The sequence below is a fragment of the Notamacropus eugenii genome, chromosome 1 (assembly GCF_028372415.1).
Source record: "Notamacropus eugenii isolate mMacEug1 chromosome 1, mMacEug1.pri_v2, whole genome shotgun sequence".
Classification (NCBI taxonomy): Eukaryota; Metazoa; Chordata; class Mammalia; order Diprotodontia; family Macropodidae; genus Notamacropus; species Notamacropus eugenii.
The window spans coordinates 208,964,367-208,990,628 of NC_092872.1; the positions used below are offsets into that span (position 1 = coordinate 208,964,367).

Genomic DNA, 26,262 nt, shown 5'->3' on the forward strand with positions numbered 1-26,262 from the left:
ACCTAATTTTCAACCTCTTTCTGCCTACTGACTCTTTATCTGCTATCTAAAAACATATCTAGTTCTTCCTTCTTCTTAAAAAAAAAAGCACCAAAAAGCAACAAATCCTTCACTTGACCCTATCACACTCTCAAGCTACCATCTACACTTCCCTTCTCTTCCATAGCCAAATGCATTTGTGCCCTTTCCTAGTTCTCCTCCTATCTGACCATTCCTCAGTCTCCTTTCCTGGGTCATCATCTATGTCTTGGCTCCATTGAAGATATACTTTAAGGCTCTGTCCCAGACTCTTCTTTGCTCACTCCACACCCTTCTTCTTGGTGATTTCTTCACCCTTCATGGGAATAACCATCTTTATATAGGTGATGCCCAGAACTACATGTCTCACTCTAACCACTTTCCTGAGTTCTAATAGTACATCTCAGCAATTGTCTGTTGGAAATTACCTGAGTATCCCTTAGGCATCTCAAACTCAACATGTACAAAAACAGGACTAATCTTTTCTGCCAGATTTTCTTTATCTACCAAGGGCTCTACATTGTCATTCAGTCACCCAGATTAATAACCTTGGAACTAAACTCAGCCCTTTCATTTCCTCCAATTGTCAACCTTCCCCAACCCCCACATAAATCCAACTCATGTCCAGGTCTTATTGTTTTTACTTCCATAATATCTCCTGCATGCATGATCTTCTCTCCACTCACATGGCCACCGCTCTAGTTCAGGCCTTCACCACCTCTCACCTAGACTTAAGGCAATGGCCTCCAAATTGGACTTCTGGATGCCAGTCTCTCTCCCTCTTCAGTAACTCCTCCACAGAGCTGTCAAAATTATCCTCCCAAAGCACAGATTTTGATTGTGTCATTTCCCTAACCAGGAACTTTTAGCAGTTCCTTATGTCTCTAGAATAAAATATAAACTCCTCTGTTTGGTCTTTAAAGCCCTTCAGGATATGGCTCCAGTTCAATTTTCTTACAATTCCCCTTTGTACATACTACATTTCTGGCATACCGGTCTACCTGCTGTTACTGAACTCAGCATTCCATCTTCTGCCTGAATGCCTTTGCAGGAGTTTTCTCTCATCCCTGGGACTCTCTCCTCACCACCAGTCCTTAGAATGCCTAACTTCCTTCAGAGCTCAGTTAATATGCCCTTTCCTATGGGAAATCATTCTTGAGGCACCTGATTGTTGGGAACCTCTTTCTCATCTAATTGTCACATATATACTTGTATTTCCAGATAGAGAATGCAATTCTTTGAGGGCAGGGAACACCTTTAGCCACCTTTCTCTCCCCAGGGCTAGCCTAGTGACTTGTATACAATAGGTTATCAATAAGTATTTGTTGGATATGTATTTGTTAGATTAGAGGGAATCTTAGAGATCACTTAGTACAACATATATCACAGGAGGAATCCTTTCAACAATATACAACATCCTTGTGCCAAGGGAATTTGTAGTAATGTTCATTGCAAAGCAAGGATTTGTTGGCATTGAGAAACTAATTATATGCAGTAAAAGTGTTCATTAATTCACACATATGAGGAATAGGAATTCTGGTTAAGTTTTTAAACTTGGGCTTAATGCAGAAAACCCTATTTCCAAATTGCTGAAATGTGCTGGAAGGCTTTCCAGCTTAGCGTATATAACACACTAGGAATAATTTAATCCTTTTTTTGATGATGTACAAAATTTCAGAATCTCAGCTCAATCATGTACGGTAGGTAAAATGTTATAGTCTTATAAATAGAGAGACTGATTTGAAAGACTACAGCTTTTGGAAGTTTTCCCAAATAGATGTCAGATAACTTCGTCATGTCATCATGGCCTGTACATAATGAAAGAAAAAATACAGCTAAGAGTTCTAGCTTACCAAGGCTTTACTGTGGTAAAAGTCAGATGCAAATGAAAACTCAGAGACAACAAAAATATATTGTCTCAGTGGCAAACTATGAAATACATAAAGATAACTGTGAATATTTAATTTTTAAATAAATCAAAATGAGGGATGCTGCCATACCTTGAAATTGGTTCCTGGTACTAATCGCAACATACTGTTAGACTCAGACTTTTTCCTTGAAGATAGGCTGGTGAACAGAGAAAGGACTTGAAAAGTTACATTCACCTTAAAAATTTTAATGCCTCAACTTTATAAATAACTTCAGAAACCTCATCACCAACCAGAAAATTACTAGTCTTTCTCCATCCTCAAAACCAACCCTCCTCCAGCTGGTCAGGTTCTCACCATTCTTATGTCCACTCAACCTCTTGGTGTCAACTGTATCTCTTCCTAATCTCTGAAATATTAAACTCAGACTAGTGTGTCTGTAAGCACAAATCAACATGAACAAAGGCAACAGTGGAAATAAGTTAATATGCTAGGAAATTAAAGCAGTGAGTATATCGATGTTTCTGTCAATGCTATCTGAGCTGCTAAACTGTACCTAGAACAATGAGAAGCTTTACAAACAGTACACACCTGCCTTACCATCCTGACTATGTGGTGTGTTACTGTAGGGTGACTACAGTTTAGAGCAAGCCTTTGAAATCAGAAAAGATGATTCCAAACAACAACAAATCTTGGGAGTTGAAGAAACCTTGACTATCATCTAGAATAAGTCTCTCATTTTAAAGATAGCTTTCATTTACATGGTGACTTACAGGTTTACAAGCCCTTTTACAGAGGAGGAAGGTGATGTCCAAAGAAGTGACTTGCTAAAGGCTACCTTGCTGACAGTGATAGATGGAAAATTAGAACCCCAATAATTGCCTCTTCTTCCTCCTCTGCCATTACAGTGCTTCCGGATTATTATGATTTGGGAGACTGATGGAAAGGAATTCTCATTTTCCTATGCAGAAAGACAAAATAATTTCTTACTGGCTTCCTTCTTATAGATATGTTCATTTCCGTAAGAGATGAAAGGGTTAGACATTCACAAATGGTTAACTAGGATATATAAATACACAGAAGGTTACAGGGCCAGAGTTGGATGCCAAGGTCAAGAAATGTAACTCTAACCCATATGATTAAGATTCATAACAAACAGAATTTTTAAAATATACCTCTCACCCTCCTCTTCTGAGACAGGAGATTATGGGTATGGAATACTGAATATATTGCTAGACATGGTTATTGTGTTGTGAAGTTTTGCTGAAATGCCAGACTGCACACCCTTCCCTTTTTTTATTTTGTAACAAGTGATTGCTGGAAAGATAAAGAAGGGTCATGTTAAAAAATGAAGCTGATAGACACAACAAAAGATATAATGACAAAAAAAAATTCAATATATGAGAATGGTTCCCTAAGAATTAAAGTGTAACTTTGAATTGTGTTGCTAATAACATTAAGGCATTCTTAAAATCCCAGAGAGACACAAATTGAAAATATAACAAATTAAAAAAGAGCTGTGTCATCATGACTAGCACAGCCCATAATGACAAATACAAAGAGAAAGGGGGCATTCTGTGTAAAGGCTAGGATAAGAAGAGTTCAATAAAGATTTATCAGTATCTACACAGTACCATCCAGGGGAAATGACCTTCTAATCTGCATATTCTGATCCATTGCCAAGTATGCCCCCTGGGATAGATTCAGATTAGCTGACATTTATACTGTACTGCATCTTAAAGTTTGCCAACCACCTTACGTAACTCATTTCATTTGCTAAGCTACTAGCATAGCTTTGTGATAGTACCATTTCAGATAAACCAATTTCCTCTCTTCCACCTCTGTTGACATCAAGATACCACCTATTCCAAATGTAGCTCCCCAAGAAGACAACTTGCTGACCAGATGATATAAATATTCTAGTCATCTTAGCAAATAAAACTTCTCCCATGTAAATTTCAACTTTGGCATTGTCAATTATCACTCAGTCTCTCCTTAGTCTGCTTAGTTTAAATAGTTTCTCAGAGCCTAGCCAGCCCCAGATGAATAGAAGACTCTGGACCTGGCACGACCTCACTTTGGCACAGGCATCCTGAAGGCTCCAGTCTTCAACACCAGTGGGTTTCTTTGTACAGCTTTATTAATAAGAGGTAAAAGGCACAAAGTTAACAATCACATTGGAAGGACTTTCTGCAACAGAATCAATACTATGGACACAGATAGCATCATTTATTAACAGCCCCATTGTCCAACAAGAAAAATACACACAGGATACAAGCATTCTGGCTTGGGGGTGGTGAGAGCCTGAAAGAGTAAAGGAATAATAGGAAATTGTGCTATTAAAATGTTATAGGTGATTTAATGGTACTAAGTTGCAATACCAGTTCTAATAAAAGGAAGCATATTGTTTCAGAACTAATCTATTTCAAGAATATTAGACAAGTGACAAGTCTCATTGATTTATCACATCAGTCTTCCTTTTCTTTCCTCTGCATGCTTCAATACGTGAGACTTAAGATTTTTCAGAACAACAAAGATCTAGAGGTTATTTTTAGGGGTTTCTCTACCAATTCCCCCCAAAGGCTGTCTATTGTTATTAGAGATGTAAATTGGTCATAAGGTCTAACAGCAGCAGCTCACCTATCCTTTTATGCCCAACCTGTCCTTCCCCCTGTTTTTCTCCCCTCCCCCCAACTCTAACGCTATCCAACAGTCCATGTTTCAAACCGCAAATAGCCAAATTGTTAAAAATTATATTACTTGCTTACTTTAACTGAATAAAGTCAGTAAAGCAGTAGGATAAATAGAAAGACGGTAAACCTTAGAAGTGTTTTGATACATTGGAATTTCAACATAATAGATATTTGCAAGTAACTGGTTATAAGGGATAAATAAAAAGACATGTCAAAGATGATCACCATTTGTATACCAAAAGAACAGTGGTATGTATGAGTCCCAAAAGGCAAGTGGAAAGATGAACTGATTAGGAGAACAAAGATTTCAGTTTTAGATATCCTCAATTTGAGGTGTTAGAGGAATACTGAAGTGGAGATGCTATCTGGTCAGTTGAAAGTATTATATTAAACCAGGGGTGGGAACAAAGTGTTCTGTGAAGTTTAGATTCAGTCAAAGGGCTATACTTGAGGACCTAGAGGGGCCTACATGTGGCCTCAAGGATGCAGGTTCCCCATCCTTCCTTAAACTCTAAGAACATTTGTTAAGTATCTACTATATATCAAGTGCTATGCTGGGCACTGGGGATACAAAGACTTTTAAAAAACAAACCAGTTCTTACCCTCAAGATGCTTACAGTCTAAATAAAGGATATAATATGTGCACATACAAACACTTAACAGAAGCAAATTACATATAAAATATATTCAAAGTAATTAAAAAAAGAAGAGAGAAGACTAATAATAGGGGACGGGGAAAGGGAGGAAAATGGAACAGATGTGAAAGGAGTTAGACCTAGAGATGCCCAAGTAAAAGTTGTTAAGTTGAAGCCATAGAAATGGATGGTTTACTAAAGTAAGCAAGCAAAGGTGCCAACTTGGGAGCCACCCCCAGTCAAGGGACATAAAGAATAGGAGGAACCAACAAATAAAAAAAGGAATTTCTTACCAGTATAAGAGAAAAACCAGGAAGTTACACTATCAAAGGAGTTTCCAGAAGGAATTGATGAAGAAGAATGAGTGCTAAGAAAAAGTCAGTTGATGGCTACAGGAAGAGAATATACATGCTGCTAACCTTAGAAAAAATACTTTCTGTAGAGTTCATGTTGGATTGCATGCCATCTTGGGGAGGGAGGGAATGTAAAACTTATGGCAGTGAATGTTGAAAACTGAAAATGAACAAATTCAATATTAAAAATAAACAAATAAATATTTTTAAAAATTAAAAAAGAAATACTTTTTGTTAGGCTGGTAAAAATAGACGCTAGGTTATGAGGACTTAAAGAAACAAATAGTAAAAGTAGTACAGGCATAGTTCATTGTCAGGAAAACATGAGAGAATAGATGGTACCTACAAGGGGTAATGATACTAATCCAAAAAAATGAAAACGGGTAAACTTGAACATTTTTGAAAAAAGGATAAGACTGAAAATCCTTAGAAGGGGAGGGGGATGAGGTTCTAAAGGAATGGATCTCCAAACACTGTTTTTTTAAAACTAGACCTATGATTTAATTGGTATAGGGAACTTCTTTTACCAATGCAGATTGGTACCAGCATCATTGTGACTTGTCTTAGAAACTTGTCTGGTTACACAACTAGTATGTCTCAGATACATAACTCATAAGTCAAATATTCCTGACTCCAAGACCAGCTTACCATTCAGAGACCATATCACAACCCCAAAGGGTGTGTGAGCCACAAATCTGAGGAAGAAGCATCAAATTATATCCTCTCCTGAAAATCAATTATAGGGTTTGTCTCCAACATAATCCTACCCTTCTCTAATTCCACAAAACATTCCTACTCCACCTCTAATTCAAGCTCCATAACTCTGCCCTTCTGAGTCAAGCTGTGGTCCTGAATGCAAATTACAATCTAAAGTTGCCCACAGCAACAGCTATGTAGGTGCTGTTGGGAAAATCCCCACACCCATCTACCCAGGATGTTTACCCCTCTTCTCCTCCTATTACTACAAGGCTGCAGAAGTCATTTATCAGAAGGTAGATTCTGTCCCCTGGATAGTGTGACATGACTAAGAGCCCTGCCCCTTTTCATTTTGAGTGGGACAGAGTAAATCACGCAGGATAAAGCAAGCATAGATGGCTTGCAATTTGAATCCTGGAATTCTCTCCCAAATTCTCCCTTTTGAATTTTCCTACTACTTCTGAGGGAACCACTGTCTTTTCAGTTGCCCAGGTTTGGATCTTTGGGGTCATCTTTGAACCTTCACTTTCTCTCACTCTACGAAGCTAATTTCCAAATCTTGTTATTTCTCCATCCACAACATCTCCTGTATCTCTCCTCTTCCTTATACTCACAAGCCCTGGTTCGGGTCCTTATTGTCTCTCTCCAGGACTTTAGTAATAGCCTAGACTTAGCCTCAGAAAGACCTGAGCTTGAATCCTGCCTCAGACATTTACTAGCTGAGTGACCCTGGGCACATTACTTAATCTCTCTCAGCCTCAGTTTCTCCATCTGTAAAATGAAGATAATGAAAGCATTTGCCTCACATCACAGGGTTGTTAGGATCAAATGCAATTATACATGTAAAGTATTTTGCAAACCTTAGATAACTATGTAAATTGCTTATCATTTTAAAAATTATTATTATAGACTAATTGGTCTCCCTACCTCAACTCTCTCCTCCAATCCATCTTACATTTAGCTGCCAAAGAGATTTTTCCAAAGCACAGTTCTGACCATGTTGTTCACCTACTCAAAGAGAATCCCCTCTCCAATGATTCTAGATTCAAATGCTCTATTATTTCATCTCTAAATCATCCTTTTAAATTGTCATTTGTTGTTTGTTTTATGTTATACATAATGAGTATAGCAGTTCATGTAATTTGTAAGTAAAAAGATACACATATGGCAGTGTGTTTAAAGATGTTTAATAAGAGCATTATTGTTAAATAACATGCTTAGTTACTATTAAATATAGTTATTAAATTAGTTATTAAACAGTGTGCTTAAAATGTTTAATAGTAAAACTTTTATTATTAAACATATTTAAGCACACTCCCCTTTTGTTGTTGGTCAGTCATTTCAGGTATCCAACTCTTTGTGACTCCACTGTGGTTTTCTTGGCAAAGATACTAGAGTGGTTTGCCATTTCCTTCTCCAGCTTTATTTTACAGATGAGGAAACTGATGCAAACAGGGTGAACTGGCTAATAAGTGTCTGACCTTAGATTTGAACTCAGGAAGATGAGACTTCCTAACTTCAGGCCAGGCACTCTATCCACTGTGCCACCTAACTGCCCCAACCACTCTCCCCACTATGTGTGTCTATTTCCTTATAAATTACATGAACAAATAAATTACACGTGATCATAAAAAGACTGGAGATCATTGTGTAATACTTTACTGCCTCTCATTTTAGATATTCAGAAGGTGGAAAAAAATTTATATTAGAGAATAGAGAGGATGAGAGAACCAATGCTGGGGCAGTACTGCAATGATGACATTAGGAAATTCATATCAAAATGTCTCAAGGAAAGGGTCAGCCCTCTCATTCTACAGATGAGATCACAGAGGTCCAAGGAGGTTAACTTTGAGAGGCAGGACTTCAACCTTGGATCTCTGATTGCCTCCCATCCCCACCCATACCATGCTAGAGATTGTAGGAAAGATAGGGTTGTCAAAGAGTAGGGAAAGAATGGATGAGTAATAGGTAGATAGGACGCTGGACCTGCAGTCAGAAAGATCTGTGTCAAATCCAGCTTCAGACACTTGCTTAGCTTTGAGACTCTGAGCAAGTGACGACCTCTTCATATGTAAAATGGAGATGACAATAATAGCATCTACCTCGCAGGGTTTCTGGGAGGATCAAATGAGATAATATTTGAAAAGCTCTTAGCACATAGTAAGTGCTATATAACTGCCAATTACTATTAATAAGATGAAACATGCAACTCACCTCCTGACAGAGAAGTAAACAACTCATAAAGCAGACTGAGACATATATACACAGATACTCATGTATACACATATGTGTATATATACATTTGTGGGTAGATGTATAAATACATATGTGTAGCTACCTCTCTCTATATTTATACAAGTATTTATATAGGACATAACAAACATAGCCAATGTGGACATTTGTTTTGTTTGATTATATATGTGTCTGTCTGTCTATCTATCTATCTATCTATCTATCTATCTATCTATCTATCTATCTATCTACCTATCTGTCTATCTATGTTGCCCCCCAAAATGATGAGTAATATTAAAGAGCCAAGATGAAAATGGATGGTATGTTTGTACAATAAGGTGAGGTCAAGAAAGTTTTTCTTCTGACTACAAATATTCTTCAGGTTTGGAGACATAACTGAAAAAAGCAGAGAGGAAGGGTCTGGCACATTGGCAGGGGAAATGATGAGAAGTATCCCAGTTGTACATGGGAAACAAGTATTCAAGTTAAGAAAGAAGGCCTCTGGTAGCTTCCCAAACAAGGAAGAGACCCTTGGGTGGGAAGCTGGGGTGGGGAGGGTCAAGCATAGATAGATATATATATATATATATATATATATATATATATATATATATATATATATATATATATATATATATAGCTATAGATATATAGATATGAAATCACCCCTTGAGACAGTAAGAACAGCAACAGCACTGGCTGCAGGGATCTCCTGGGGAGTTGGGCAATTTGGGACACGCATATATCTGATAAATATGAAGAGACTACTTATATCATTGAGTGAGGCTTGCTACACTTACAATCCCTCTCTTTATGATACTCTGGGGAGAAAGGAGCTATCAATTCTTACAGTAAAGTAGTCAACAGTGGCAACAAGAAGGATGACTATGATGACCAACCTGCACAACAAATGAACAATTACCCAAAGGCCATTCTTGCCCAGCCAGCTTTAGCTTGCCAACACTTTGTATGAGAACAAGATAGACTTCACTTTCCATGGAGCTGTTTAATAGTTAGTAGTTTCCCTCCCTCCATCCCTCATTCACCAACCAGTACAGACAGCAACTCAGGACAGACACACCCTCTCCTCTTATATAATTCTGGCCTATATCCTTCTATGAATCCTCCCACTCACTGTATAATGGAGCCACTCAATGTAATGGAAGCCTTCCTTGCAATCTTTCGATATTTCATAGTTACAAGTCCAATACCAAAGGCTATTATGCCTCATCCATAATACGTGACTGGCCCACCTTCATTTCTGGTTGTGCAAGTCCTTGATAAGATCTTCTACATCACTTTTCTCCTGCAAGTCATTGTTGGTAATACCCTATAAGCCTACTTAATCTTTGTCCTTTGAGTCACCTGCAGTTTTAAAGTCTACTGAAGTTGTGGGTGTTCCATGAGTCACAGTCATACAGAATGACTAGGAGAATTTGGTTGGGGAAAGGACAGGAGACCCAGAGCTGTAATTTCTGACTGGTTTGGGGGTACTCATAGTGAAGAAACTCCCTCTAATGAAACCAGGACTGTTTCACAACTTAGCCTTAGCAAGTTGCCTGGGGGGGGTGAGAGGAGGAAGGGCCTCAGAGGTGAGTAACTTGTCAAGGGTCACATAGCCAGCAGGCATCAGAAACAAGACTGAACAATTTCTGACACTGAGACCCAGATCTTTATCCACACCACATCCTCATGGGAGAATACCTATGTTTAAAAAAAAAAAAAAAGATAAGTTTTGTAGTGGAGAACACACCTTGGGATCATTCAAAGCTCCATGCACTTGAAGAAATGCATTTTCATCTTATTTCTTCTTCCTACGGAATTCAAAGCCCAGCTTATTATTTATCTGCAATGCCTGTACAGGCACAGATGAACTAACTGAACAGGCTGCCCATTCAACAGCATGTCATGAAAAATGCATTTTTCATTTCCTTGGTTTTTCTTGTATATTACAATGTTTATCTCTTGAGTGGCCCTACATCTCAATGAAAGAATACCAGGGTTATACATGATAAGCTCGATTTCATCCACCAACAACACTACTAGAAACTCTATCACTGATGAAGAGAAAGGAAGGTGAATATTTAAGGGGGAAAAGCCTTGAAGAAAACCAAAAGGAAAAACGGAGAAGCAAGACATCCAAACAACAGCCCAAATGCAACTGCCGATGGAATTAAGAAACAATTTTCTATTTAGGGTTTTCCCTACAACGAAATGTTGTAATTTGAATTAATTGGTGAGGTCAGGCTGAATCAGTGAAAAATCTTAATTATAGAATATTTTTTTAAATGCAATTTAATTACTTCCAAATACCAAGCAGAGCTAGAATTAGGCTAATAAGGTGTAGGAAAAGTCCTTAGGGAACTAGAGTTTAAAGACTTTGGATGAATGGCAGTCAGGATGCTAGCAACAATGGGAACCAAGTGGTATTTTCTAAAGTGCTTGGGGGTATTTTAAAAGTTTACTCTCAAAGAGTCTAAAACACTTTCCCACATAACTTTTTTACACCATCAACTTGCTTAACAAACTCATTTACTGAGAATGCAGAATTAAATTTTAGTATAGTCCCTATTCTAATTATCTAAATTTTCAATTAAATGGGAATTTACCCGGTTCTCATGTCCACTTTTCAGAAGCCAGAAACTTTAGGGGAAAGGGAGAGATAATCAAAGACTGTTCAGCTATATTCAGAAGTATAGTGATTAGTGATGATTCACATATTCATATGTTAGTTGTCTAATTTATTATATACTAAAAGGAAAAGCAAACTGTACATAACAGAAATTAACAATTTCATGTATAATCTTTTTTCTGTTCTATTTTGCAAATGGAAATGCTTATTTTATTTGGGAGTTAAGAATAAAATAAATTTTAAAGCAAAACAAAAATATTACATAGAATAAGCTAGACAGTATGGAATAAGGGACAAAGAGAACATTCTTAAAGTTAAGAAGAACTGGCTTCATGTCCTCCCTCTGACACATTCTACTGCCTGCTCTCCCTCCCTAAAGTACTTTGTATATCTTCTGTATGTTCTTAGATAACTACACGTTGCCTCCTCTGTTATGATGTAAGTTCTCTTGAAGCCTTATGTACAAAAATAGTCATCTCAGTTCTTTCTGCAGTGGCAAAGAACTGGAAACTGAGATGAGAGTATAATTCAGGCCATGGGTGAACAAAATATGACATGAACATAATGGGATATTATTGTGTTATAACACAATAGTTTGTCAGTGCAGACAATCCTTGGGAGATATATGCATGAACCAATTTGGAATGAAGGAGGCAGAACAATGAGAACAATTTATATACAAAGTTGTAAAGACAAACAACTTCAAAACAAGACTTCTGCTCAATGCAATAACCAACCATGATTCCAAGAGGACTGGTGATGATCCATGTTACCCATCTCCTAACAGAGAGAGGATAGACTCAGTTTATAGAATGAGACACATATTTCTGGTCAGAAATGTGGAAATTTGCTTTACTTGACTATGGATATCTGTTATGAGTGTTTTGTTTTTCTCTTTTTTTCCTTTTAAATTAGATAGAGGAGGGAGAGAAAAAATGCTTGTTAATTAAAAAATAAAGAAAATGAAGTGTGAAAAGAATGTAAATTTCTTGGGGGCAGGGATAGCTTCACTTCTGTCTTTTCATCCCTAGTACTTTATGTGTTGGAACATGGGTTATGTGCTTGCTGGTTGACTGTAGGATCTTGAATCTCTCAATGTCATAGCAATTTCTTAAGACTGTAAATCACAAAATAACTGCCCACCAGCACTGAGAGAAAGTTGCCCATACAGTTCAGCTTGCTACGCCCCCACCTACCTCTTTACTTTTGCACATATATGTGAATCTAAACACACAACCATCCCTTCTATTCCTTTCTGGAAATATCCTACTACCTGGTCTTGCCTTTCTTACATCAGGGCCTTTTCCCTAACAGCCCCCAGCATGTCACTCCTGTGAAAATAAGAAGGCAAGCAAGCAACAATTTGACCCAATCGCTTTCTGGACAAACTTGAGACTCTAAAACATCTCTTCTAACAATCTTCCAATGCACTCACTTACCCCTTGATATAGAGACAAGGTAAGGAATTCTTACTTATGTATTTTTATGCCTTTTATGATTGCCTGCATCAGAGTTATCTTAAAAAGGTGTACCTTCCACACCTCCTCTGAGTGGGTATGACCTTGGTCAAGTCACTTCTTTGAGCCTCAGTTTCCTCATCTGTAAAAAAGAGACCACTCACTTCTGGTTCTCATGAGGGAAGTACTTTGTAAACTTTAAGGAGCTACATAAATATGGCACTATTATTAGAAGCTCTAATTCTGAGCAGAGAGAAAGTCTGTTTTATCTGCTTTAGTCTGCTCCAGGGATGGTACCACACATGATTTAGCAATTTAATAAATTCTTCTTGATGACAATCACATAGGATTTGATCTGTCTCTGAGAAATTTGGACAAGCAAAGCACGGAATTTTTTATATGTTCTGTAAATGAATATGAGGTACCTTGTAAAAGAAATGATAATACACCATTACAAACAACTACATTCTCTACCACCTGGTAGGTTTCCATGCTTTGAACTTGGAAGGAGTTTATGTGATGAAAATCCAACTGAGAGATTTTTGATAGGTTTTTGTCTGAAATACTCATCTTTGTCTGGCCAGCAGCCCCTGCTATTAAGCTCTGAAGCCTAGAATCCAACTAGATAGCAGAAGGAAGGAGGGTTAAGTGCTGACTCCAGCAGCTCTGAGGTTTTCTTTTTAAAAAGTATTTAAATAGTAACAGGCTTAAAAAAGAATTTAACATTGTGGGAAATTATTCCCAATCAACCACACACCAAGATAGAAGTCATTTAAGATTTGTTGTTCAGTAGTTTTCAGTTGTGTCTGACTTTTTGTGATCCTGTTTGGAGTTTTCTTGGTAAAGATACTAGAGGGGGCTACCATTTTTCCTTCTTCAGCTCATTTTACATCAGATGAAGAAACTGAGGCAAATGGAGGTTAAGTGACTTGCCCAGGGTCGCACAGCTACTAAGTATCTGAGGCTAGATTTGAACTCAGGAAGATGAGACTTCCTGACTCTAGGTTCAGCACTCTATATCCACTGTGCCACCTAGCTGCTCACATTTAAGATTAAGTTATGTTATAAGATTTGGGGAAAAAAGAGAGAGAGAAGAAGGAATCCCTTAAGTTTGGAGAATGAAATTCCACTTAGTCACTTCATTTAATCCCTTTTTTTTGTTAACTGGGGAAGAAAAATATTCCCTCAAAGGTAGAGAGGTTGATAGCATGCCTTTAAATCACATAGGTGAATGAAACCTTTCAAGGTCATAATATCTGATGACATAAGACTCATTTTATGAGGGACACACATCCTTGTACCCTAAATGTGCTACACTCTTATCTCCAGCAAAAAACTTGGATTGTCTTATGACTTGTCAAAGTAATGTAATTTTGTCAGCCAACAGAGAAATGTAACTGATAAATGCATTGGTTCCAACTAAGTAAAATACAAGTAAAAATTTACTTGGTCTTAGAATTTCCATTACGTTGACTTACTAGTGCTTCCCAGCAATTTAGATCATGGATTTAGAAAGAGATATTTGGGTTCAATCTACTTCCAGTGTGACCCTGGGGCAAGACATTTAACCTCTCTGGGCCTCAGTTTGCTCATCTGCAAAATGAGGTAAGTGGGCTACTTGTCTTTCTAAGGTCATTTCCAGTTCTATGATCCTATGACTAGTAAAGTGATTTCATTTTAGCTTACCTTGAAGAAGCAAATAATCTGTTTTCCCTCTCTACAACTCAGTTCAAGAAACAGGTGATGACAGTTCAAAAGTTAGTTAATCAGCACTCAAGAAACTGGTTTTTTCCCAAAGGCAGAAGTCACAGGTGGTAGGGAAAGCCATTAGGGTCAAGAAGACTCCAAGTCCTTTTGTTCTATACTTAAAAGCTGAAGTCTTCAAATAAACAAAACCTTGAGAAGTTCCTTTGGAGACTTCATGTAAGCTAATAACAATTACAAACAATAAAGTTTCTATTATTACACCAGTTACTATTTCCAAAAGCTCTGTGAAGCACACAATTACCCTACTGATTCATTCTGTTTTAAAAACAGCAACAGTAGCAGCAATATATATTTAGATATGAAAAGGAAGAAAAGGGCAAAGCTACTAAGAATTTTTTATAAGAAGTGCTTAAATTTCTGCTTTGGGGTTTGTATAGTTCTCAGATCTCATCTTTTCCTTAATTCTCAATTGAAGAAAACAAAGGAAAAACACTTCCCTAATTTCCTGCTGCAGAAATGGAAGGTTAGTGTTGACAATTTCATCTGCTAAGTTTCATGGGGAAATAATTTTATCTTGAGGGCTTTAAAGATAAAAATAATTTTCACCAGATTACATTGGTGAACTTACAGGCGTAAAAGTATTTACCAGCAATGAGTTTAATGCAAAAATCAGTCCAAAAAATATTCTTTTGAGAAGGGGGTGTGTCACCATAGTAGTGGTGTCTAATTAAAATAGAAATGGGGACCACAAAGCTGTATGTAAGGATCTCTGTGGGCTACATAATGAATACCATTTGTGTTTATATTCTTCTTTTTTTTATTACTACATCAACACATTGAAATCAGATAAGAACAACACTTTAATCTGGATCAGGGTGATGCTTCTGAACTATAGCATGACCATAGTGCTATGAATTAGAGCCTACTTAAGAACTGTGAGTACAAACATAATTCTATTGTCTATTTCTCTTTCGTCACAGTAGGGTCTGAGTGCTTACCTTGGCAATCTGCTCAGCAGGACAAGGTTAGAGAAGCAGTGTCTAATCATTTTTTTTTCATAACAATACTCATGACAATAGGCCTGAGTAACAAATGCTGAGTTTTCATTCCTTGGGACTTACTGATGACTAGATGATATTCATGAATGTGGTTGTAAATTACGGGTGAACTCACAGAACCCCAGAGATCAATCCAGATACTTCATTTTGGAGATGAGGAAACTCCTAAGAGATGAACCAGTTTGTCCAAAATCATACTGCTACTGACAGTTACTAACACAATTAGGACTGCAATCTAGGTTTCCTGATTCTCAAGCCATCCCTGTGCTTTAAACTATACTATGCTTCTACTCATGTTAAAGTGGCCAAGGAGTGCACAAAGTAGCTTGGAAAAACCATTAAATATTCTGTTGAGCAATATCTATTACCTATGTTGCTGGAAGAAAAGATGGGGGGCTGTGAGTGATACAGGTTATCCCCAAAGTCTTAGTGCACCTTAAAGCTTTTAATAGGTGTAAAACTGCCCTACAACTTGTGACACCCCATACATCGCTCATTGTCAATTAACAGTCACTTTGGTTTTCAGGTTACTTCCTTCTGCACTTTGTGGGTCTATATTAGTTATCCAGAGTGAGAGGTGACTCCTGGGTGAACTGTACAAAGTTTTTGAACCTGCATGCTGAGTAAAGGAGAACCAGATCATGGCAATTCCACAAACATATCCAATTCACCAAATGCCAAGCCTAAAATAGCTTGTTGGTCAACACTCATCTTACTGACAACTGACCAGTGAGTATTTAAGAGACTCTGGTTTGGGCTAGGTTCTGGGGATGTGATTATTTAAGGGGCAGGTAGGTGGTGCCATGAATAGAACACTGGGCCTTCAGTCAGAAAGATTCAAATCTGGCTTCAGATACTCATTAGTTGCGTGACCCTGGGCAAGTCACTTATACCTTGTTTGCCTCCACTACCTCATTTATAAAATGAGCTTGAGAAGGAAATGGCAAACTCCTCCAGTATCTTTGCTGAGAAAATTCCAAATGAGGTCAGGAAGAGCTAAATACAACTGAACAAACAAAAATGCAAAAATGATTTAAGTGAAAGTGGCCTTTGCCTCACAAAACAGGTTCTGTCAGGAGAGGCAATGTCTACACAGAAGTACATACATAATAAACAGAAGGTTAATTTGTGGGAGGGGGGCCCTAGTTGCAGGGAAGAGGGGGAAATCAAGAAGGACTTCATGGAGAAGGTGCCTTTTGAATCAAATTTTGAAGGAAACCAAGAATTCTAAAAGGTGGAAGTAAGGAGATTAATGACATTCTAGGCACAGAGGGTAGCCCCATGCACAGGAACATAGACAGGATATAGAAGATTCCATGGAAGGAATGCAAAGTGACTCATATATCTAAACCACAGAGTATATAAAAATGAATGATGTGATAAGCCTAATAACAGATACACACATATGAACTTGGAGATATATATATGGGCTTCACTCAGTCTTCTTTCTATAAATTTATTTACTCTACTTTAGCAGCAGAGATATACTCATTTTCTTTTCCTGTAGACAGTTATCTTCAGGTCTGATGCCAATTAAATCATCACAGAATTTGAAGAGTTGAAAGAGACTTTAGCAGCCACTTAGTCCAATTCATACCCAAATAGCAATTCCCAAAATATGTTTAGTGTTTAATCACATTAGTATTCTACCTTCCATCCAAAATCTACAGTCAAGGACTACAGTCAACACCAAAGGCTTTGAATTACAATGAATCAACTGAAAAACTAGAAAACATATGCAGGCAACTTCTATTTTTAGAGATTATGTCAGACAAACACTTACTGTTAAGTGCCATAATGTTATCTGTTCCTGGGTGATGGAAATTTATTCCCATGCGACCTAAAAATAAATAAATAAATGTTAGGGAGCAGAAAGAGAAAAAAACCCCTAAATGTTCAACTTAATAGCCTCACAACTATTATAAGACAAGAACATTCCTGAGGAGCTAAAACAGCAAAAACAAAAACAAAAACAAAAAAAAAACAACCCAAACAGATGGTTTTACATGTTAAACCTGTTAGAGGAAACAATCAGCTTCAAAAATAAAATCATAAAATATGCATATGCAAGTCTCAGAACCATGTCCCCATCCTAAGATTAAGCCAGAAGCTTCCATCATAAAGCTCTGAGAATTTAGCAGACCCCAATATGTATTAGTATACCATAATTATAATGCAAACTGTCTGGATTAAATTTTTATTCTACATTTAACCTCTCACCTTGACCTTTTGATCCAAGTAACAAAATGACACACATACACAAAGGTTATGTACTTTGATACTTGGAGGGAACAGAAAAGGCATGATTCTTACATTAATTTAGCATACAACTAAAAAAAAAAAATAGATACAGGGAGAAAGACAGTATAATGTATTCAATCTTTGGTACATGCCAGGGGATTGGGATTTAGGAAGAAGAAAAACCTGTGGTTTCAAAGATAAAGGAAACTCCTTTCCTTACACAGATACAGAGATTTACCTAGTCTCCAATGAACAGTCTTAGAAAATTGCCTGAAGCACTGAAAAGTTAAAGAGAATTTCACATGGCCCAGGTCCTACTATGGTCAGTCCTCCATCTTGGCTATACCAAGATATAGATAGTTTCAAACAATCATAGAATTTCACAGTTGAAAAAGGCTATCTACTCCAATCCCCTTGATTTTATAGCATGAGGAAGCTAAATTCCAAGGAAAGGGAGTGATTTGTCCAAGGTCATACAACTAGTCAGTAGTCAAGTAGGGCCTGTCTCTCAGACCCTGTGATTCACAGTCTACTGCTCTGTTCTACTATATAACCATGCTGACTCTCCCTAAATTAAAGTACTCAGAACTGCTATGTGGTCTTTTTTGGCAACTTCCTAGAATGCTAGAACAATCACTTCTGAACTAATAAAATAGCAGAAGCCAGATACTAAGCAATTCTGCTTAAAAGATTCATAAATATGTTTCCTGGAAACAGTGCTTTTAACTTAAATCTCTGATTTTTACTCTTGGCTTTGCCAGGTGGTCTCCAGTTCTCCAAATAGTATTTTATCTTCCCATCAACCCCAAAGCCAAGCTCTTATGTGTTATCTCCTTCATTAAGACTGTGAGCTCCTTGAGAGCCGTCTTGCTTTTGTCCCTGACACCATGCTTGGCATACAGTAAGCACTAATAAATGCTTTTTTATTCGTTCATTTATTAGAAGGAAATGATGCCACATAGCAATAGAAAGAGTGTTAACAGTTGCCAAAAGACTGGGAATCACTCATTTTAAAACCTCTTTGGAAACTTGAGAGAAGAATAAAATAAAACCACCCCAGCCCTGACCCCAGGAAACCTGGTATGTACCTGAGAGACAGACAGAGACAGACAGATAGATAGACAGAGAGATTATTAGTCTCAATTGAGAATTGCCATTTTCTGAAATAAGGTCATAGCAGTTGGTGAAACATTATGCAACAGTTCAACAATCCTGTTTAGAAACAAACAAAAACCCCATGCATTCCAATAATCATTTAAATCAGACAAAGATCATCCCATGCTACAAAGGCAAAGACAAACATTTAAATCCTCTTTGTATCTTACTGGGAGGTTAAAAAAAAAAGAACTGCAAAGTGGCAATAGGACAATTCCATTCTAATTTGTCAATTTCCTATTCAAGCCTTTGAGTAATGTTTTAAGTCAAAACTAGAAGGTTGCAGTTTCTTTATGCAACAGGAAAGACCCCACATGACACAACAGACTAAAATACAGAAGGATTTTGTTGTTTCTATTATTTTTAATACTTCTAGTCACCTTTTCATGTCCCTAGTCCATTCAAAAATATCATGAATTAGATAGGAAAGGGACATAAATATCCAATTACCTCATTTAACATATAATCAAACAGAGGCCAGGGAAGGGAGTGACTCAGTCTGGGTTCACAGAATGGATTAGAGAATTAGATCTCTGAATCCTACCAACGGTTTTCAGAAAAGCATTAGAGGGCTAGGGAAGGGAAAACCAGAAAAATCAACAGTATTTTATCCAACAATGTTTAGGTTCTTCTGCCTAAGATTGTGTCTTAAAAGACTTGCACTGAAAGAAGTGAAAAAGGAGACAGTGCCATTTAAATTACTGTTACTAAATCTCTAAGGAAGCATATAATATTGACTTGTCCATAAAATTTATATTTCTGAAGCACAGAGGAAAAGCATTTTAAAATATTGCCTATGCAAAAATGATTAGTTAAGTATTGAAAGTGAGATGTAAAATCCTAAGAATAAAGGATAAAATTCCCTAAACACATAGGCTCCTATTAAAGAATTACCATTTCCTTTATCAGACAGACACTGGGAGCGGTTTCAAATACCTCTTAAAATTCCCCTAATGCTGCAGAAGTATTTTTCAAAATATTTTGTTCAATTTATATGCTTTACTTTTTCTTCATCAGTCTCTTAAGTTATTTCAGTGCACTTCTAAATAAAAGGCAGTCATGGACACCTACACCAAGGAGTGGTCATGGTTCTGCTTCCTGATATATGAAAATATATCATGGAGAGAAGTCGCATGACCTTGTATAAATTTACACAAGTTTTCCAGGGATGGGGTGAAAACAGTCACACAAAGTTTTCAGATAATCTACATCAATGCTCTTCCCCTTCCCCCCCTCCCCCGATCACTGGTTCAGATAATCAAGAGTTCATTTAGGTTATTAAAGACATGTTAGCACAGGAAAAAATGGAATGTTATTGGATTTAGAGCTGAAAGGGAACTTAGGTATCATTTAGTCCAATGCCTTCATGTTACACATAAAGAAACAAGTCCAGAGAGGGTGTGACTTGCCCAAGATTATGCAGCTAGTTAAGGGTCAGGGAACTGAACTCAATTCTCCTAACTGCTTTCAAATACAGAGCTATTTCCACTTGAACCCCAATAGCCTCCATGATTTACTCTAAAGTAGCTAGCAGTTCTTTTTTCTAATTATTTCAATGCAAATTTGGCATGTGTAGAATCTCAGATTGTTAGAAGAGGAAGGGGCCTTTAAGAGACTGTCAGGTCCTGACTTCTCACTTTGCAGAAAAAGAAAATGAAATGCAAAACCTAGTCCAAAGTTATTCAGTAAGTTAGTGGCAGGAAGTTAGGGAGAATCAGGTCTCAACTGTTAAAAGCCATTGGTCTGCCCATTTCACCCTATTAGAAGTCACAATAAATTTGGAACTCAAAATTTTGTGGAAATGAAAGTTGAAAATTAAAAATAAATAAATTACATTTTAAAAAAAGAAGTCACAATGAAACCTTTCCCCATCAGCCAATGGCACTCAAAACTAATCTGTCAAAAGAACTTAACTTGCTATTTTAATCATGAATCAATAACCTGATTTCCAAAAGAAATATTGAGAGTCTATATAGTAGGCCATGATTGCTGCAGAAAAATTAGAGATACATCCCAAGACAATGCGACATTGCCTTAATGGCATTAGGGATTTATGGCCTCCAAATATCAAAACATCATTCCTGAAGCCAGCTTGTGCTGTATCTTAAGGTACTAAGTTCCAGAAACCCACAAACTATCATTTAAAAAAAACAAACTTGTTTGTTTTATTTTCTGAGCTACCTCTCTTTGGGCTTCACAGGGAGCTTCATGGTTCCAGTGTTTCCAGATTTGTTCAACAAACCAACATTTGCTCTATGCCTTACAATGTTTGAAAGGTTGATTAAATCTCTCTCAACTTCACCTTTCTCTATGAAAGTGCCCTCAAACTTTTCATCTAATCTCACCCAGAATCAGCTCTATCCTGTGTCCTTTTCAATGGTCCTTAAAACTTTCACAGCCCTTGGGAGTGTCCTTCATAAGATACAGCAACAGGAAGGAAAACAGTCACAAGCGCACTAGTCAGTATTTTGTACAATGGTAAGGAGAAAGAGTGTGTGTGTGTGTGTGTGTGTGTGTGTGTGTGTGTGTGTGTGTGTGTGTGTGTGTGTGTGTGTGTGTGTGTGTGTGTGTGTGTGTCTCTGTACGTGCGCGCATGCGCACAGAGTTATTAAGCTTGGTGAAGAGAGTAGTATTGTGGACTCTGCCTTTTTGGAGGTCAGAGCTGAGGGAACAGAACATTAGAGCTAGGAAGGCAGTTATAAATGAGTGGTACACTGGAAAGAACAATAGCTTTGCAGGTAGAATGCCTGGGTTCTGATCCTGGTTCTGTTACTTACCTATGTGACTTTGTTTAAACTAGATTACCTCTCTGGGTCTCAGTTTCTTCATTTGTAAATTGAGGAGAGGGAAGTGTTTGTCAAGATCCAAGATGTCAAACATGGACCCAAACAAGATTAAATTTATCTATTGGATTTTAATGCATATAGTTATTAAAAAAAGAAATACATAAACCTGGGGGTTTTCTAAGTCAATAAGCAGCCTTCAGGGATACCTGTGTTTGATTTAGTGCCCCCCTCTTTCCATTTGAGTTTGACACCCCTGGTTAATGACTGAAGGTCCCGTCTAACTCTAATTCTGTCATCCTGTGATTCTGGTTCTCACTTCCAAGATTAGAGATGTGGGGTACTAAGACTCACAGAAGCTAACCTGACTTAACCAAGGTCACAAATCTAGCCAGTTAATGTCATAACCAAGACCAGAATCCAAATCTCCTTGACTCCTAGACTGGTGTTCTTTCAGCTATACCTCATCTGTTAGCTCAGAATCTACCATTTTTATAAGTGTAGTTTGGAAAATTTTCCTCTTAAATATATCCAAAAAGCTCTGTCCAAACCATGTATCCTCCCATGGTTTTTAATAAAACCAATAATTACATTTCTAGTTTCATTCCATTTTCAAGTTCTATGGTGATTAGAGAATTTGCATATTAATAGAAAATAAACCACACTAAAAAGATAACCTGAATCCAACTTCGAAATAAGACAGCTTCCTTTTTTTCCTCTCCTTTGTCCAACAAATACTGCTGTTTAATCAGCTACAAAAATAGAATCAAATGTGTGACATCTGGTGATTTTGGTTAATGCAGCCCAGTATTGCTAGTGTGACATTTTGTCACCTGCCCTTGGTCTGCAATTTTTAAATTGTTCCTGTCAGCTATCTCCTAAGTGTATTGTAAAATATAAGCCTTCAAGAGCTATAAAATACACTTGGTAAAATGAGCTTGTGGAAATTCTGCAATGTGCCTCACTTTCCAACTTGATAGTACCCAAAATTGGGAGATTTGGGGAAGAACAAGTTTTCACAAGGTTAATGATACCAAAATTATGAAAGTTCAAATATGGGTTTTTAAAATTTTTACTAATACATACATTTAATGATGTTGGCCATGGAAAAAGTTGACTACTCAAATGGCATTCTAGGTCACAAAAATTTTAATATGAAAGCCATTTTTTCTAAAAATCTACAGATAAGTGGAATTTTTTTTTAAATAAAAAAATGTACATGGTGCCTCTTCAAGGTGTTGATAGGACATGAAATTTCCTGACAGTCCTGACAGTCTCTCCTCAAAGAATAAACATATTTGACTCAATACAATGCATCTTCCTGAAAAGACTATGGTGACTTTTTGAATACCAAATACTCTTTTCCACCTAAATCATCCATTTAGAAGTAGAAGGGATCATTAATGTCTAAAGATAAGGGTCATCTGGTCCCATTGCTCATTTTACAGAAGAGTACTGAAGTCCTGAGAAGAATGGCTTGCCCATCATCACTCAGATAACAAGTGTCAGAGTCAGGAACCGCATTCTCTGATTCCAGGAAAGTTGTGGGCCATATGTATCATTGTGCATTGTACCTCATTGTCTCTCAGTTGAATTTGGCTGTAAAAGTGGAGCAAAGTTCACAGTGTCCCTATTATCAAAACATGTAAGAATGGATACAAAGAACTTTAAAATCATGTTGACAGACATGGTAAATTTCTGATACTAACAATATTCAAAATATCCACTGACATCAACTACCTAAGGTTATTTTTATATTTGGTGTACTGACTCAGGGAGATTAAAAACAAAACAGGGAAAGAAGGAGAAACTGAAGGCAATGGGCTCAAAAAAACCAGCTTGGCTTCTAAACAAGACCCTCTCTAAGATTATGTTGCAGGACTGCCTACAGCTTTTTAGCTGCTCAGAATCTGATCCCTAGAAGTCTGTGGCAGTGGCTGGCTTATAGTCATGGACAGATAGATCTGAGCTGTAGAGAGAGTACAAAAATACAGCAGAACCCATGACTGAGTCTAACAGTAAACAAATAAATGGGTCAATCTGTATTACACATCCAGTATGAAGCAACACGTTCACAGAAGCATAAAGCCAAGGAGGACCGCAAAGGCTTTACAAAGCAAACCAGATGTTGTTACCATCAGCAACCTGATTTGTCCATTTCCCCAAGGGCCCACTTCTATATATTTAATTTCTACATATAGAGATATACCATTACAACCATGGAAGGATACTTTTTGCCCCTTGCCTCCAAATCTCTAGCTATCATTTCACCCAATTTTAGTTCAAATGTACCTAAGATACTTTTAATGGGTGAAGTTGCCAGAATAGCTAATATTTCCCTCGCTGTTTCAGTACATAAATAATATTCTAAAAACAAATCTATCAGTACTGATTCCAGACTCACATCTGTTCCTTTCATTTTGCTAATTTCAGTTTCATGGTTTTCTGGTTGGAATAGTTGAAGACAAAGAAAATTCAAACAGAAAAAAATACCCACTGAGGGTAGGTGGAGGAACTCAGTTAGGGCCACAGTACTAGGCTGTTTGATTTGGTTTGTTTTTGCCGTTTTAAACTCCCAGTTCAGAGGCATGGTAGAGACAGAGGTCAGAAGGGAAAACAGCACGAGGAGAACATAGCTTACACTTGGTCCTGCAGTCAGACAATTCGTCCTCAAGGTGATGTTACTGTGGCCAGGGAACATGCCACTCACTGTTCTTCCTTACAATGCTCTGCCCATGTCTCTCAGTCCTCCTTTCTTCATTTGTAAATTGGATGGGTCATTATGATTTCAAATGGCTAGGGCCATGCAGTTCTACTTGTCACTCGAACCCATGTTTTCCCTACAATCAAGGTAGAAGATATTCTCTCTATAGGTTGCCTCTCTAAATAAGGATAATTTTCTGTACTACTGGCACACAGAGGTATATATGGTAGCATCTTTAAAAGATAAACATTTCCAGAAAAATACTATCTTTTTATGAAAAATGTAAGCTTTGAAACTTGAAATCTGTCAGTTCCAAATTAGAATCCATATCAGAACAAATACACATGCACAAAGCGATTCTAAAGATTGCCTATTCAAATTCCACCCAATTTACACATGAAGAAACTGAGACCCAGGGAGGCAAAGTCACATCAAATAAGCAGCCTAGCTGGAACTAGAATCAGTCTCCTGCCCCCAGTCCAGAGTTCTTTCTATACTATAGTCTCTGGATTGGACTCTTAAAATTTTATGGACATATTTGCTAATAATAAACTGGAAAGATCAACTTTGGAGCAACTCAGATGAATGGGGATAGAGGTTCAATTTAGGATATCACATTCTACAGAAAACATCACACCACATAATCCCAAACTCATGATAAGGGCTTATGCCTCAGAGGACAAATGACTCATTGACCATTGGAAGAGGGTGCTCGGAGAAGAGGCACCATTCAAGGTCTGAGTTCCAGAAATAGTGAGAAAGAAATGTCTCATCTTCCCATTATACTACAAGTTCACTGAGGGCTGATATTGTGTCTTTCTAGACTTTAGATTCCTGCCCTCCCTACAAAGAAGCTTAAACATAGAAGGTACTTAATTAACTTTAATTGAATGACTCATGTTTTAAGGGTATAGTGTCCCTACTCTCTAGATAGAGGATTTCAGAAAAGCTCATTAATACATACACACACACACACACACATACACACAACCATGATGGATCATTTATGCCATCCCTGATCTGTGCTTTCAGTTAGGAAACATTTAAAACTGTAATTAAAATACAGAAATGTCAATCAAATGAAATGTGTGTGAAGTACTTTGTAAACTTGAAAGGACCATGCAAATGTTAGATCTTATTCACAATATCTTCATTTGTTCTCCTCAGCTCTCAAATTTTCCAAGACGGAGATAGGAATCAAGCAGCAGATTCTTTACCCCAACATACCATGAAGCCAAGCAACAAAAGTGTTGGTACAAGGGACCAGTTATTCAGATATTAAAATAATTTGCACTCTTGCTGTGGCCCAGGTACAACATGAGGAGATGCTGGTAGGAACCACCTGACTTGGTGAGCGCCAGATGTCTCAGCTGAGCAGTCTTGCAGAGAAGTGATTTTATCTTGCCAAGATCAAAGAAGAAACTCAAGCAAAATGAAGACAAACCATTCACTCAAAGATGGAGTATCACAGTACAGAAAGCAGCAACTCTCCCCTGCCCATGTACAAACACACACTAATACAGATACATGTATACACCATCTCTAACTTCTTCCTTTGACACTGCCTCTAATGCTCTCCACATTAGTTGGGTTCACAATGATACTCTGGATAATTAAGCCTGAAATTATAGCCTGGGAAGCCCTGGAAAGGAAAGAAGGAGGGCCCAGGAAACAGGTGCCAAGTATTTTGGAGAGAAAGGAGCAGAGGTCTGCAGCAATTTATTAAGGAGTTCAGCCTGAGAAACCTGGCTCTGAGGAGAATTATGGCAAAATAAGAATGGTTCTTAATAACAGCAATTATTTAAGGCAAACTATACATCGTAGCATTTGGAGGGGAAAGGGCTGATATGAGAGATAACTTTCAACTTCTTGCAGAGAAATGTCCTCCATTACCTTTACTACATGGCCTAACAATGGTATTCTTTCTACTGCAGATCAGGAAAGCTATACAATATTCTCTGCAATGGTAATGTAAAGAGACAATTCCCTTGGGTGATCTTTGAAAAATCAGGGTCTTTACTTTAGAGTCA

The 26,262-nt window shown here is 37.5% G+C and overlaps 1 protein-coding gene across 10 annotated transcripts in view; it reads right to left on the minus strand.

The window, feature by feature from the left end:
* Nucleotides 1-26,262, minus strand: part of CPEB3 (cytoplasmic polyadenylation element binding protein 3) — a 242,138-nt gene that overhangs the window by 132,247 nt on the left and 83,629 nt on the right. For 9 of the 10 annotated variants that reach the window (XM_072625177.1, XM_072625185.1, XM_072625167.1 and 6 more), the window contains one exon: nt 17,133-17,189. In XM_072625177.1, coding sequence (XP_072481278.1) covers nt 17,133-17,189 — 57 coding nt within the window. Of the gene's footprint in view, nt 1-17,132; nt 17,190-24,169; nt 24,320-26,262 lie in introns of those variants that run through there. The other variant, XM_072625191.1, reaches the window with a different exon arrangement.